At 43.8% G+C, this 17292-nt stretch overlaps 1 protein-coding gene across 1 annotated transcript in view; it reads right to left on the bottom strand.

Moving 5' to 3' along the window:
* Positions 1–17292, bottom strand: part of LOC311040283 (fatty acyl-CoA reductase 1) — an 80497-nt gene that overhangs the window by 12175 nt on the left and 51030 nt on the right. The window contains exons 3-7 of the mRNA XM_084050466.1: positions 14744–14919; positions 5106–5285; positions 4064–4241; positions 1354–1398; positions 465–583 (exon numbers count right to left, since the gene is read on the bottom strand). Of these exons, the coding sequence (XP_083906592.1) occupies positions 465–583; positions 1354–1398; positions 4064–4241; positions 5106–5285; positions 14744–14919 (698 nt within the window). The remainder of the gene's footprint in view (positions 1–464; positions 584–1353; positions 1399–4063; positions 4242–5105; positions 5286–14743; positions 14920–17292) is intronic.

Below are 17292 nucleotides of genomic sequence, written 5' to 3'. Positions count from 1 at the left end.
CCTGTGAAGGAAGTGATAATATGGCTGCTGTGCATAGAGCCTATCACTAGCCTCCCAACCCACACCTCCTGGGATCAACTCCCGGTATCGACACCACTTTTTCCAACAACCGCGGACTACTTTTTTCCGCCGATAAAGTATGGTTTTGGACCGCGACCGAGGGGGCGCAGTCTCAAGCGAACATGAGCCACGAGAGGCACCACCGAGCGCGCTAAAGAGCGCGAGTTGCCGCGCCGAACGTTGCGAAGTTATGTACCGATAGGCACAGAATCGTAAATCACGTTGCGGGGAGAGCGTTTTTCCCAACTCGCCCGGCTCTCCCCTGCGTAACAGAGAAGTTACTGACACCGTCCGGGTGGGAAAAACGGCGGTCACGGTCAGGAAAACACGAGGATGCCTGCGTGTCATGTGTGCGATGGGGGATGAAGGGTGTCCCCCCCTGGAGGCCTGGAGGTGACACTAACCTGTGTACCGCAGTGTACCAGCCAGCAGCCAGGGTCAAGTTGATGACTACGTCCACAGGGATCAGGTCAGCCACAGCATCGTTGTTGGCCCTCATGGTGCGCAAGATGCCCTTGCCAGCCTGACACAGGAAATAAGGAAATAAGGTCAGGTCCCCAAAAAAGTAGACCGTGTATGCAAAACGCCTTCAAAATACAACACCAGACCAGGCATGTGCAGTCATTAGTCAAACAAAAATATGTTCATTCATTAATGAGATCCATAGTGGCAATCGCTATAAAAGACATGAGGACAAAGCTAAAGCCTGCTAGGCTAATCACCTATTCAACAGTGGTGGGAAAAGTACTCACATTTCTTACTTAAAAAGTATCAATACTGCAATGTAGAAATACTCTGTTACAAGTAAAAGTCCGGAATTATACATTTACTTGAGTAAAAGTACAAAAGTATTGGTATCAAAATGTACTTAAAGTACCAAAGTAGAAAGCACTCATTATACAGAATGTCCCATTTCACAAGTTTTCAAATGTAAAAAAATCTTTTGAAAATAGCAGATCTACAAGCTCACAATGCGTCGCATCGCGACGCATTGTGAGCTTGTAGATCGGCTATTTTCAAATGGCTGAAATGTATATAGGGCTGAAGTGTTTGTTTTGTAATACTAATCAAAATCTTGAAAGTAACTAGTAACTAAAGTTTTCAAATAATTGTAGTGGAGTAAAAGTACAATATTTGCCTCTGAGATGTAGTGGAGTAGAAGTATAAGTATTGGAAATTGGAAACACTCAAGTAAAGTACAAATACCTTGACGTTGTACTTAAGTACAGTACTTGCGTAAATGTACTTGGTGACTTTACACCACTGCGATTCAAAAGTAATGCTTCTACTCACAGCGATGAAGACTCCACTGGGCCCGTTGAAGTTGTCGATCCAGCCCTGAAAAACATGCACAGGGCTTAGAATATGATTGTGATCCTTATGAAACAAACTCAAAGATAACTATCCCGGGTGTGCTGTTAAATCCAGGGAGTCCCCGGGAAAAGTAGTTAATATACCGTCACAATCATTGTAACCACTTTAACCATTATTACTTTGGCTATTAAAAAATAGCAAATACACAAGCTCATGAGCTTGTAGATCTGCAATTTAAAAATCGTGAAAATCTGTGCAAATCTTTGAATATATATTTTTAAAGCGATTTTTTTTTTTACTCAAATCTTTGCTTCTGGGGGTCCCTGGAACAAAATATTTTCAGATGGGGGTCCACGGCCAAATACGTATTATTTTGGGGGTCCTTGATATGAATGAGGTTGAGCATCACTCATAGAGCAACATAAGTTTTTCAGAAAACTGTTTTAGAAGACGTTTTTATTATCGGCCTGAGGTCTTAATGGGTTAAGCTTCCACATGAATCCTCATTCCACCTTCAACTTCTCTAAAAACCCTGCAGATACAAACATTATAATCATACGCTTTTTCTCCAATACCAGCCCACTTAAGATAAAGCCCCCAGGGGAGAGCTATTGACCGGTGCGGAACTCTATCAATCAATATCTTATTTCCGTTCATTTTCATGTGAATGTGTGGGATCTGGCAGCCCACGGCTGGGTTGTTTAGTCAATTTAGTCAAAGTGGTAAATACATTTTCTCTAAACGTTTAACATGTTGGCCGACATCCACAGCCAGCACAGTCACACCAACAGTGATGATATAGGCATAAGTGCAGCATCCCATAGAGGAAGACGTTAGTCTGGTATTTGTTTTTGACCACTCTTTCAACCTGGCGTTCCTATTTTGGGCATGTTATTATACGCAAACTTTTTTTTTAAATGGTAAAGAAATGGTCCTTTCTTTTAGTAAAAAATAAAATGCAAACAAAACATATTTGTTTAACAAAAGTCCCCAAATAAAAGCACAAAGTGTTTTTGTGCTTTTTTTGGGTGAAATCAACAAGCTTGTAAATTGGCTATTTTTGCTATTCGCCGTACACCGAAGTATACAACAGTGACAACAGTGACAGAGCCACAGTTGTTTGCGCTTTTTTGGCATACATTGCACAGCAGCAGAATAGGCCTCGCTTTGGTGACACAGTTAGAGACATAACAGGTGCCCTATGATCTAAGACATTGGTTCTCAAAGTGTGTGGGGGGGGGGGAGGGGCAGGGGGTACCAACATTTGCGTGTATGTGTAATGTATGGAATTCATGTGCTAATAAAAAACAACTTCATAATTAAACTATATTTTAAATATTTTTTATTAGCACATGCATTCCCTACGTACCATAGGGCTGGACCACACATGGACAAATGACATCATCAACGTGCGACGGGAGTTGTCCCCATTGAGTGAAAGATTAACTATTTCTAAAATAAATACAATATTTAAGGTGTTTTTAATGATCAATTTAAGTTATAGAGGGCAATTATAATGTATTAACCCATTTAGACCGGGGAAGAATCAGTCATTTTTAGATTTCTTTGGCTATTAAAAAATAGCAGATCTACAAGCTCATAGCGCTGCACCGAGTGCCGCGCTATGAGCTTGTAGATCTACTATTTTTAGCGGTGCCAACCGCTCTATACGTGGCTTTGACTCGGTGTCTGTGTGTGTGTCTGTGTGTCTGTCTGTGTGTCTGTGTGTCTGTGTGTATGAGCCCGGGATGAGCACGGCAAAGAAGCAACACATACAAACACACGCACACGCACACACACACACACACACACACGGACTTGGAGATTGCCTATGCCATCTCTCCTCTCATTTGCCACACGTGCCACCGGTTATCAAAGAGGGGTCCAGGGACCCCCAGGGACGTCCGCACGTATGTGCACGGGATGAGCACGGGATTTTAAACAGCTATATTTGCAGCATGCCACCAAGTCCAAATTTGGTATGTGGACTTAGACCACCAATACGGGCCGAGCATGAATTGCTCAAGCCCCGCCCCCTCTGTCTTCCCATTGGCTGGCCTTTAAACAGCCATAACTCAAGTTCGCAGCATGCTACGGAGTACAAATTTTGGACATGGACTAAAACCACCAATAGGGACAAACTGTAATTACTTAAGCCCCGCCCCCTCTGTCTGCCCATTGGCTGGGCTTTAAACAGCCATTATTCCAGTTTGCAGCATGCTACCAAGTACAAATTTGGTAAGTGGACTCAGACCACCAATAGGGACGAACTGAAATGAGTTCAGCCCCGCCCCAAAGGCACCGCTTCCTTCACACAGGGTGTGATTTTTTTTTAATTGTGAAAATATGTGCAAATCTTTGAATATATACTGTATATACATTTGTAACTCAAATCTTTGCTTCTGGGGGTTCCTGGAACAAAATATTTTCAGATGGGGGTCCAAATATATAGCAACATGTTTTTTTTATGTTCCCTCCTTCAAATTTTCACAATTTTTCAAAAATAGCAAATCTACAAGCTCGTAGATCTTGTATATAAGCTTGTACATCTGCTATTTTTGAATAGCCCAAAGAAATCTTAAAATGACACGCAGATGCGTTCCCGGTCTTAATGGGTTAAGGCATAAAAGACATTAGCCCAGGGATCCTTTTAAGTCTGTTGGGACGGTTTGGACGGAGAGGCACTCACAGGGAAGGGCTCCTGCCAGCTAGCTCCCACTATGGAGGGTCTGATGATGCCAATGTTGAGCTTGCTCTGCTCCTTCTGCACCACGCACTCCGCCAGCGCCTTGGTGTAGGTGTAGGTGTTGGGCCGGTCGCCGATCAGCCGCGGCGTGATGTCACGCACGATGCCGTCGTCCATCCACCTGGGTGGCACAACAGCAACGAAAGGCGGAAACACGTTTTTACACACCAGAAGATCTGATGCCTTTCACAGTGGTGGAAAGTAACTAAATACATTGACTTAAGTACTGTACTTAAGTAACATTTTTAGGTGTTTGTACTTTACGTGAGTATTTCCAATTTCCAATACTTTTACTTCTACTCCACTACATCTCAGAGGCAAACATTGTACTTTTACTCCACTACAATTATTTGAAAACTTTAGTTACTTGTTACTTTTCAGATATACATTATTATTATAAAACATACATTAACCTCTTTAGCCCTATTTTATACATAGGCTATTTGAAAATAGCGGATCTACAAGCTCACAACGCGTCGCGATGCGACGCGTTGTGAGCTTGTAGATCTGCTATTTTTTTATTTACTTTAACTCTCTCAGTGCCAATGAAAAAAAAAATATTGCTAACTGTGCCAGCAATTTTTTTTTTTAAATAAAACAAAATAATAATAATAAGTTAAACAAGAAGTGAATGGAGCAGCAAATCTTCGGATCACGATATCTTGGGTTCTGAAAATTATTATTATTATTTTTTTTAAACTTGGGATAACTCGTAGATGGCACTGAGGGCATTCAGAAAAAAACTCGCGATAAGTCGTAGCTTGGCACTGAGAGAGTTAAGTACATTTTGATGCCAATACTTTTGTACTTTTACTCAAGTCAATTTTGAATTCTGGACTTGTAACAGAGCATTTCTATATTGCAGTATTGGTACTTTTTACTTAAGTAAAGCATTTGAGTACCTTTTTCCACCACTGGCCTTTCATAACGTTTTAAAGAACACTGGGACCGCCAAAGCAGGCAAACATCAGAGGCTATAACTCACTCGAGGGATTCGATGAGTTTCTTGGGCTCGACGGGCGGCGGGTATATGACCTCGTCGATGTGCCTGCGGTTGCAGTTGGCGTAGGCGGTGGAGATGTGGATGAAGGCCTCCAGGTGCTGCATCTGCTGCGCCAGGGTCAGCAGCTGCTGCGTGGCGATCACGTTGAGCTGCAGGGCGTGTCTGCACGTCAGAGAGAGAGAGAGAATGACACCGTGTGTCAATAGGCTCTATGCACGGCAGCCATATTGGAAAGAAATTGGGCCTCTCTTCCTCACTTCCTTCACAGGTGTTACCAATGATACTAATGAAGGCTCTGTTCCATTCTGGTCAGGGTGCTGATATTATGCATGATGGCTCACTAGAAACACTTTATTTTGGTTGGTCCCTTATGGTTGGTCCCTTATGGTTGGTGTGTAACTCTGAGAGTGTACAAATGGAACCAAATGGACCCTTACGGGTCCATTTTGGTTCCATTTGTACACCTTACGGGTCCATTTGGTTCCATTTGTACACTCTCAGAGTTATGGGGGTCCTTGAAAATAAGACAACCACTATGCCACACTAAATGGAACAGAGCCTTAATTAGTATCATTGGTAACACCTGTGAAGGAAGTAAGGAAGGGGCCCAATTCATGCCCAATATGGCTGTTGTGCATAGAGTCTATTGGGCCTCTTCCTCACTTCCTTCACAGGTGTTACCAATGATGCTAATGAAGGCTTTGTTCCATTTCACAGTGGTTCTCAAACCTGTTGATTTCATGGACTCCCATAACTCTTGAGAGTGTACAAATGGAACCAAATGGACCCGTAAGGGTTACACACCTTTTAAAGGAGTAGTTCACCCAAAAAAATACTTATTTCCTATCAATTACACACCCCATGAAGCATTGAATTCACAACGATTTTTTAGTTTTTTTTCGCATTCCTGAGCCAATATAATAATAAGACCGAAATGTATCCGGTAGGAGACACAAAGGAGACTATTTGTGTCTCCTACCGGATACATTAGGGTCTTATCATTATCATCAAATTATTGGCTTGGGATTGCGACAAAAACAATCTCAATGAATTCAATGCTTCATGGGGTGTGTAATTGATAGGAAATAAGTACTTTTTTGGGTGAACTACTCCTTTAAGGTGCCATTTGGAACCCCCTGGTGTAGCAGAGTGCACAATATCAGCACCCTGGCTCTGTTTGACCAGAATGGAACAGAGCCTTCATTAGTATCATTGGTAACATCTGTGAAGGAAGTAAGAAGAGGCCCAATTTCTCTCCAAAATGGCTGCTGTGCATAGAGCCTATTAACCGCTTCAGAACCAGAATTATACTTGTGACTATATAGAACTTTATAGTCACATCACAGGTTTACAAGGTGTAAAACAGCGGGGGAAATTAGTTTTTGTGAAAGCTCCATGGTTTTAGTTATTTCCATAAGAGAAAGGGAAGAAGAAGAAGAAGAAGAAGAAGAAGAAGAAGAAGAAGAAGAAGAAGAAGAAGAAGAAGAAGAAGAAGAAGAAGAAGAAGAAGAAGAAGAAGAAGAAGAAGAAGAAGAAGAAGAAGAAGAAGAAGAAGAAGAAGAAGAAATCAATAAAAACAAACTTATCATTATCAAATTATCCACATATTTACACATAGTACGCACACCACTTACACCCCTGTAGCCTTAGAGAACTGGACTTGAGCTAAAACTGGTACTTTGACCACTTTCTATGACCACCGTCTACACCAAATCTCTTCGCCAAAAACAGCCGATCTACAAGCTCACAATGTGAGGACAAAATCTTCTCTCCTGTATAGGGTCCCTGGCCAGGGTTGCCACATCTGCTTCTTATAATTTCCCTGCAAGATTTTATTTGAAAATAGCCGATCTACAAGCTCACATCACGACACGTTGTGAGCTTGTAGATCTGCTATTTTCAAATAGCTGATGTATATGTTAAAGTGCTCATGGTGGCCCATAGTCGCTTATTTTGGGCTGGTTTTCCTAGACCCGGATGCTTGTTTCTCTCACAGAATCTGGCAACACTGTCCCTGGCACAAAGCATTTTCAGACGGGGGTCCGCGGCCTCGACATGAAAAAGTTTGAGAACCGCTGCAGTCGTTGAAAAACAGATGATCCATAAGCCCACAGTCGTGTCACATCGCGATGGATTGTGAGGTTGTAAAGCTGCTATTTTCCCTATAATTGAATTGTTTTTTGAAAGAATCACGCTCTGAGCCCCAGGGTTGCCAGGACTCCAGGGTGAGCAGCACCTGCTGAGCAGGACCCAATTTAGGTTCTGAGAACCGTGTCTGAAATAAAGCCACAGTATATGGAAACAAATCCCGAATATGTTACACAGCGAGACACTGTTCAGCCTAGACACTAGACACTTGTTTGTGTTGTGTAGTCGAAAAGAGCCATTCGTTCACAGACTATAGTCTATGCTCCTAATGAGCACGGGGCACCGGGTTCAAATCCCATCCTTGTCTTGTCTCTCCCCTGCTCTCTCTCTCTGCCCCTGGTTCTGTCTCTACACTGACCCATCTGAAATAAATGCCAAAAATAAATCTTAAAAAAGAACACACAGGCCAGGAAGGAAAGAGAGAGAGATGGAACGAGAGAGAGAGAGAGAGAGAGAGAGAGAGAGAGAGAGAGAGAGAGAGAGAGAGAGAGAGAAAGAGCAAACTCCTGCTATTCTCCAGAAAAAGGTGTTTGTCTCATCATTATTTTCACTTTCCTGCTTAAACTGCCGCTTATTCAGCAATAAGCTTAAAACTACTAAACTATCAGCATAAAGGTACATCTATATCATCAGGCAGACACACGATCCGGAGTTTGTTTTCCCCTAAATTTTTATCCCGCGGTTTTGTAACCCTTTTTTTTTCACCCGGTGCCAATTGTCTAAGTGTCCTGGGCGCTACACTCCCCCCACCAGCCTAGGAAGCCCAGGGCCGAGCTCATGCCTCCGTCAATGCATGAGAGCCAACTGACCTTCTTGTCACCTGATAGGGGGGTGTTTCCCCGCGCGTGGAAGGAACACGTTCACTTCTCCTCCATCAGGCGCCCCGGCTGTCATGGGGGAGGCGGTATAGCGACCAGGATTACTACATGTTTTTGTGAGGGTATTAACTACCCTGAGAGACACGGGGAGAACATGCAAACTCCACACAGAGTAGGCCCTTTCGCCAACCCCACCTAGGGTATGGGCGCTGATGACGCGGAGGAGAAGACACGCCCCCAGCACCCACAGCGTCCCCGGTGGGAATCGAACCCAGGACCTTCTAGCTGTGAGGCGACAGCGCTACCGACTGCGCCACCGTGCCCCACAATCCTGAGTTTTAACCACTTAATCCCTCTATAGTATACTTACTAAACTGATACGGTAACTCTTTACTTAAAGTTCGGTCTATAATGATTAGAATCGTGTTTAAAATGCATTATAATGCACTTATATGGCATTATTACATTTGTTATAAATGTTTAAAATCATGTATGACTACTTAAAACAATGTTTATAAGGTATTATAAGTGCTGGTCATGATCAATAAGCTCAGTGGAACAGCACATTATAACTACCTTAACTTAGTTAGTTATAAACGGTCTTTGTTATAATTTATGTGTAATTAAGTGGATTATGATGCATTATAATGCATTATAAATGTGGTTATAACGCTTTATAGACCCAACCTTAATATAAAGTCTCTCCATTATTACTTAGTTGACCAGGCAGGGTTGGCTCTGTACTTGGTCCACTCCCCCTCCCCTCCCTCTAGTCTACACACATCTACAAGCTCAGCTATTTCCGCTGAATAGCCTCAGAAAAGGGGTGCTAGCGCGCAAGTGGTTTAAATCGGGGGTTCTCAAACTTTTTTTGTATCAAGGACCCCCAAATTGACATGTATTTGGTTTTATGCCAGGGACCACAGAAGAGAAGATTCATGTAAAAGATAATAATATTCAAAATGTATTCAGATATTTAAAAAGCCGGCGGCTTTTTATTAGTCAGCATTATGCAAGGGATAATGCATGGGGAGGTAGTCATTATTGAAATTTAAAGCCCGACAGGGCGATTAACCACCGAGGCGCAGCCGAGGTGGTTAATCGCCCTGAAGGGCTAAGTATTGGGCTGGGCGGACAAGTTCGCCTCGCAAAAACAAATGACGAAATGGAAAAAAACTCGCCCCCCATTCTATTTACTGCCGATTTGCCTGTAATACCGCCGGATTTGCCCCGGGGCGACTATGTTTTGGGGCGAGCGTTTTGGTATTCCCCCGTTGTTGCGCCACGATAAACAAGGAAGTGCAGTGGATCAAATAGAATGAGTTTTCGGTTATTGCATCGTCTATTTCTCACTTCAAATGTTTTCAAAAACATTCTTGAGAGCAACGTTTAGTTGTAAATGACATTGGTTGTTTGTTTACATGGCTGTCATGTTGGATAAAGCATAAAATCAAGCAGCGCAGGTTGATATGAGCAGGTGTTCTGAGTCTCTGATTAGACAGCGGTCCGTTATTGAGCTCATCGGTCATTATCCAGAAATAATGACCGATGACTGACCAATCAGAATCGAGCATTCAACCAAGCCGTGTAATAAAAATGGATAACGTGGTTAAAATGATTGTGAGGCTATATTAACTACCCCTAGAATACAAACTGGGACAAAGCGCAGTCTGAACAGTTGTACCAGAGAATCAGCCATGACTCTTGCAACAGTAACAGAATAGTAAGCACAATCTATTTGGCCTGAGGGGGGATCATAAGACTGACTCTGGGTCAGCCTGAGAGTTACTGCTGCCCACTGGTGCATGTTGGGAATTTCTAAATCAGACCAGTGGTGGAAAAAGTACTGAAATGTTTTACTTGAGTAAAAGTATCAATACGGCAATGTAGAAATACTCTATTACAAGTAAAAGCGTTGAGAGGTATAAAATAAGGGCTACAGTGGTAAATGTATGAAAATGTAATATCTGCAAAGTAACCAGTAACTCAAGTTTTCAAATAATTGTAGTGGAGTAAAAGTATAATATTTGCCTCTGAGATGTAGTGGAGTAGAAGTAAAAGTACTGACAATTGGAAATACTCCAGTAAAGTAAAAGTACCTCAAAATTGTACTTAAGTTAAGTACAGTAGGCCTACTAAGCTACTAGTAGGGCTCTCACGATCATGAAATTATAGTTTAACCATGAATTGTCGTACAAATGAAACATTTTATTGTGTATTTGGCAATGAACATTGGGATATAGCAGTGTTTTATGAATAAAAAAATGCATTTCTGTTTGCTTTTAAGGCTTGGTAAACAAAGATTGCAGAGGGCAAATGACTTTTACTGAAATATACTTTAAGTACATTTCAAAAATAGGGAAAATAGCCGATCTACAAGCTCACAACACCTGATATCGCAATGAATTGTGAGCTTGTTGATCTGCTATTTTTGATAATAAAAAAAAAAGATTTATGAACATTTTTGAAAAACCTAAATACTCCAAATGTAGTTTGACAACTATTGGACCCCCATTATGTAAATAATTATGCAAATTTGACATTTCTGTTAATTTCATCCAGTTGCTTTTTTCGATACAGATGAATTATTTATAGTGGCTCATAGGAATAGACTATGTGACAACCAGGAATAGTTTGGTGACCACAGGAGAGACTGGTGACAGCCGGAATGTAGACGGCATCCCGGGAGCAGTATGGGTTGGCGCCCCATGCTGTGTCTTCCGTGAGGAAGAAGCCCAACAAACCTGCGGTGAGGCCTTTAGGAGGGCCATTCAATCAATCCGCAAGTGTAGCCTGCAGTACCACCACGGCCCAAGGAACCATCACGCCAGAAGGAAATGTTTGGATCGGGATGGTGCAGCGGATCTGGCGCAGCGCTCAGGTCCTGGACCTGGTGAGACGAAGGAGGAGCCCGGCCAGGAGTCAACCCACAGAGCCTAGTCCCTTCACGTGCCAGAGCCTCCCCGAGTCCCAGAGTACTTCCGGAGAAGCGGACTGAGTGGCCCTGTCTTGCCCTGTAGGACTGACCGTGGGTAGCTACTGGGACGTAAGTCGGGGCTTAATCAACCCTGGCTGGGTCACCTGGGTGAGGGTGTATGTTGCGAGACCCGAAACGCACTATGACCCCAGGCTACAACACTGATGATACGTCCCAGTTGCATCCATGTGATGTTTTTCCTCAATGGAAAAAGGTTACGCTAAAGAACTGCGATTGGCTCAAATAATTGCGATCAGGCGATAACGTAATAATTGTGACGGGTGCCTATAGGTGCCAGCCTCATTAGTGGCATCTCGGGGCGAGCCGAGCAATTGTGACAGCCGTGTGGGGGTGTCATATTCTCCCTGGAAGAGTACTGAGTGTGACTGAGTGTGAGCTTGTACATCTGCTATTTTTAGCGGTGCCAACCGCTCTACACTTGACTTTGTCCGTATGTCCGTCCGTCCGTCCGTCCGTCCGTCCGTATCAGCACGGGATGAGCACGGCAAAGAAGCAACACATACAAACACACGCGCACACACACACACACACACACACACACACACACACACACACACACACACACACATGGAGCTTGCCTCTGCCATCTCTCCTCTTATTGCCCACACGTGCCACTGCTTATCAAAGAGGGGTGCAGGGACCCCCAGCGTATGTTATGTCCGTGGAAGCACGGGATGAGCACATTATGTCCGTGGAAGCACGGGATGAGCACAGGATTTTAAACAGCTATAACTCCAGTTTGCAGCATGCCACCAAGGCCAAATTTGGTATGTGGACTTAGACCACCAATAGGGACGAGCATGAATTGCTGAAGTTATCAATGAGGGGTCCAGGGACCCCCAGCGCCCGTATGAGCACGGGATGAGCACGGGATTTTAAACAGCTATAACTCCAGTTTGCAGCATGCCACCAAGTCCACATTTGGTATGTGGACTTAGACCACCAATAGGGACCAGCATAAATTGCTGAAGCCCCGCCCCCTCTGTCTTCCCATTGGCTGGCCTTCAAACAGCCATAACTCAAGTTCGCAGCATGCTACGGAGTTCAACTTTTGTACATGGCCTCAAACCACCAATAGGGACGAACTGTAATTACTTAAGCCCCGCCCCCTCTGTCTGCCCATTGGCTGGGCTTTAAACAGCCATCATTCCAGTTTGCAGCATGCTACCAAGTAACAATTTGGTACGTGGACTCAGACCACCAATAGGGACGAACTGCAATGACTTAAGCCCCGCCCCAAAGGCACCGCTTCCTTCACACAGGGTGTGATTTTTTTACATTTTTGAAGTGTTTCGTTTTTTTGGGGGGTTAATTAGCATTTTTCTGGCACAAAACATTTTCAGATGGGGCTTTGGCATGAAAAAGGTTGAGAACCACTGTCTTAAAGGAGTAGTTGACTAAATAATGACTTATTTTCTAACAATTACACACCTCATGAAGCCTTGAATTCATGGAGATTTTACTCTCTCCGGTAGGAGACTAAAATGCAGGTAATTTGAGTCTCCTAGCGCCTCCTTGATGACGTCTCCACCGGTCATCAAATTATTGGCTTAGGAATGCGGCGAAAAAAGAAAAAAAAACTCAATGCATTCAAGGCTTCATGGGGTGTGTAATTGATAGGAAAGAAGTGTTTTTTGGGGTGAACAACTCCTTGAACCCTTTAAGGCCTGGAACGCATCTGTGTAATTGTTCAGATTTGGGCTAAAAAAGCATTATTTTACACTTTGGCTATTCAAAAATAGCAGATATACAAGCTTGTATCTTGCTGTATGAGCTTGTAGATCTGCTATTTTCGAAAATATATTGGAGCTTTGGCAAATGTCCCTCACATGTGCAATTTAGAGTCCAAATCCACGGACACTGTCTGAGCACTACAAATACAATTCTCCAGAGCTGACCAGCGACATCAGGGGGCTGACAGCAGTAGAGCGTAGTGTACCAGAGCGGTAGTGGTGTAAAGTAACTAAGTACATTTACTCAAGTACTGTACTTAAGTAAAATATTTAGGTACTTTTACTTTACTGGAGTATTTCACATTTTCAGTACTTTTACTTCTACTCCACTACATCTCAGAGGCAAATATTGTACTTTTACTCCACTACAATTATTTGTAAACTTTAGTTACTAGTCACTTTGCAGATATAAATCATTATATTATAAAACATACATTAACCACTTTAGCCCTATTTCATACCTAGGCTATTTGAACAACGCGTCGCATCTCACAACGCATTGCGACGTGTTGTGAGCAAACATTTTGGTACTTTTACTTTTGGTACTTTAAGTATATTTTGATACCAACGCTTTTTTACTTTTACTCAAGTACATTTTGAATTCCGGACTTTTACTTGTAACGGAGTACTTCTACATTGCAGTATTGCTACTTTTACTTAAGTAAAACATTTGAGTACTTTTCCCACCACTGCAGAGCAGCAGATATATAGTGGTGCAGGATGGCAGTAAACTGCAGCAGAAATCATTAAGTACGCCACCATAACATATGGACAGTGCACTGCGTCCACTAGCATTCAGTTACTGTACAGTGCGGCAGCCTGGGGGTAGCAGCACTGCAGCGAGCTGAAATGAATGTCCACCGTCTTCACCAGATCAATGGACTCTGACTCACTGGCATCATCACAATGGTATACGGCAGTTATGGCTAGCAGCTAAATGATGTTGAATGTGTGCCGTGAGAAGCCATTTGTTTCACTTTGACTTCGATCAGAGTTTTCTGTATCTCCCTTTCACTCTAAAGCCACAGTCCCTTAACTTTGTCTGAAATTCTCTTACCCTTTTTTAATCACGGGCTGATTTTGTGCAAATGTTTGAATACTGTATATATGTTTTAAAGCAAACATTTTTAACTCAAATCTTTGCTTCTAGGGGGTCCCTGGAACAACATATTTTGAGATGGGGGGGGCCACGGCCAAATACATATCATTTTGGGAGTCCTTGACATGAAATAGTCTGAGAACCACTGATATTACAGCAACATACGTTTTTTTCTGAAAACTGTTAGGATTTAGAAGACATTTGTAGAATGGGCCTCAGGTCTTAATATCCTCTCCCAACTGTGAATACTCTGGCTTCCTGTCTGCTCTCTAAACCATGAATGCACTCCAGTCGACCCCCAGCGTGATGCTGTAGTATGATCAAGTAGGGCATTCATTTACGAAAGAAAAACAAAATATGGAGATAAGAGGTTTCTAAAGATAAATATTGTGAAAATAGCCAAACTACAAGCTCACAAGCTACAAGGTCACAATGCCTCGCAACGCCTATTTTTTAATATTATTTGACAATTTGGGCAAAAATGTTTTAGTTTTTATAGAATAGTTTGTTGAGTACTTTTGATGTAGCAATTGTCTTTTTTAATTTCATTTATTTTATTTTCCCCCCTCCCCCAATAGTAATGACCCATAGGTTGAGAACCACTGCATTAGAGAGAGCGGTGGGGTGTGTGTGTGTGTGTGTGTGTGTGTGTGTGTGTGTGTGTGTGTGTGTGTGTGTGTGTGTGTGTGTGTGTGTGTGTGTGTGTGTGTGTGTGTGTGTGTGTGTGTGTGTGTGTGTGTGTGTGTGTGTGTGTGTGTGTGCGCGCGCGCGCGCGCGTGCGCATGCGTGTGTGTGTGTGTGTGTGCGCGTGCGTGCATTCTCACTTGAGTGGCTCATCGAATCGGATGGTGGCGGCGCAGTGGAAGACGATGTTGATGCAGGCGGTGAGCGTCTCCACGTCCCCGGGGCTGATGGCCAGGCCGGGCTGCGTCAGCTCACTGCTGATGGGGATGATCTTCTGGTGGAACTCTGGGTTGTCCACCCGCACGCGGTCAAACAGCTGTCCAACACGCGCACACACACACACACACACACACACACACACACACACACACACACACACACACACACACACACACACACAATAATAATATCTTGAATTTATATAGCGCCTTTCATGAACCCAAGGACACTTTACTAACCTGACACCGTCAAATGGAAGAAGCTTGCGATACACTTTCGTTTCACAGCGTACTTCCATCTGAGACTCCGTAGGCAGAATCGATGACAGACGGTTTTTCTTTTTTTTCAAGCTACTAGGCAGGTGATTGGATGATCCCGCCCCTAGCAGCCGCTGATTGGTTCGGAAACGCAGCGACCGGGGCAGCTCAACTCCCTGTGCAATCCCAGACGTAATCTGCCGAGGGCTAAAAGTGCGATGCGATTTTGCAAAGGCAGATTCGTCTGGAACCAGGCTAACACTTTACATCAAAACAATGAACGACCAACAAACAAACAAACAAGCAACCAAACAAAACAACAACCAACTATTTGCCATAAGCCTGAGAGAATAGGTGTCTTTTCAAGGCAGCCATAACCACTTAAACCCCCATATGGGTAACCGAAAGTCCCTCAGGGCTCAATACTAGTGTCTCTTCCGTTTTCTGTTATTGTGGGGAAAGCTTTCGCTGAAAATAGCCGATCGACAAGCTAACAACGCGACGCAGCGCGTCGCGTTGTGAGCTTGTCGATCGGCTATTTTCAGCGAAAGCTTTCCCCACAATACGGATGCCGGGGTTTAAGTGGTTAAAAGAGTACAGTGTTGGAGCATTGGTGAATCTCCATTGGGAGAGAGTTCCACAGGGTGGGGGCTGCCACACTGTAGCCTGTCATCCCCAAGGTTCGCTTGCACACACACACACACACACACACACACACACACACACACACGCGCGCACACACACGCACGTACAGGATTTTGCATCCGTTGCAGAATGACACAGTACAGTACCCACATAAACGCCACTTTAGAGTTATGTCCACATGGCGGTTTGACTGTAGGTGTCACTGCTGTGCAGCTAGACAGCAGTCGGTACCCTTATTGCCTCATTTATGATACACAGACCCAGAAAGGTTGCTCTGGAGGCTTCTGCTTTTGTAGACGCTGCTTTACCTCAACTGTACAGTATGGATTGTGAACGTTTTGCGTGGTAGATATGTTATGCACACTGTATCGACTGTATCCATAACCAGGCAGCACATAGGTATGTATGTGTTTATAGTCAGTGGGGGAGGGGAGGGGAGAGGGGAGGGGAGGAGAGGGGGGGGGGGGTGGGAGAGGGGGGGCTGCAGCGGAGTCATAATAGGTAGTACGTTTTGACTTTTATGAAAACCATGTTGGGGGCTGCATTAGACCTCTTTGGGGGGCGCATTTGGCCCCAAAACGCGAGTTTGACACCCCTGGTATAGACGCAAGACAAAGCCAGATGCACCGTGGTGGATTCGAACCCTTAGACTCAGGTGGCCAGGCTGTGCCACCTGCGCCCCCCCCCCCCCCCCCCCCCCCAAAAAAAAAAACACAACTTAAAACTATGACAAACTGTTGATTTAAAATGAAATGCTTCAGAGTGGAAGGTTTTGATGCTCTTGTGAAACTGAGTTATTTAGTTTAATTGGTGATATTGATTGGTTGTATTGACAAAATAAATTATGAAATTTGGCCACAAGAGTCATTGGCTTTTACCCTTGGTCAAAAATCCCAAGTTGTTTTAAAGTCTACACTACAGTAAATACATTCCAGAGTTACAGCACTGGACTATACAGTCTTATTATTTTAGAGCTTTGAAGATGTGGAGAAACTCTGACGCTAACTCTCAGAGTTAACTTAGCACTCCAGATTTGACAGTGCACTTCCACTCACAGCTTCTCTTCCCCATTGTTTTTCCTCCTTAATTACTTGCATCTCCTCCTGCTCCCTCTGTCTGTGTCCTACTGTACTATTTTCTAAATGTGTTGCAGTAACTTTATACAGTTACATCATGGTACAGTAGCTCTGCCTGCCCTGGGGGACGCTAGCAAAGCCAGAACAACACAACAAACTCACTTTCCACTCACTGTACTTCTTTCCCTCTCCTTTATCTTTGCTTCCCTTGCTCCCTCTGTCATCCCTTTTTCCTAGGGGCCAGCTTGACGTAAGGGGAGGTACAGTAGGGTGCATGAAAGAACGGAGGCCAGTCAAAGGGCAGTTTGTGAGAAGTGAGGGCTTTTGAATGGCATCTCAGGTTTGTGAGCTGAAAGGAAAGTTCCATTAGTGTTGAGTTTCTGTGAATGTCCATAGAGCATCTGCTTCCAGCCCTCTGGACCCAAGATGTATTGTCCCCAGGGTCCTTAACAATGGTGGTCTCTCTTGTGCGTGGTGAAGGGACAACTGGCA

Source organism: Gymnoscopelus microlampas, assembly GCF_963454915.1.
Source record: "Gymnoscopelus microlampas genome assembly, chromosome: 23".
Lineage (NCBI taxonomy): Eukaryota > Metazoa > Chordata > Actinopteri > Myctophiformes > Myctophidae > Gymnoscopelus > Gymnoscopelus microlampas.
This window is presented reverse-complemented; position numbering and strand designations above follow the sequence as displayed.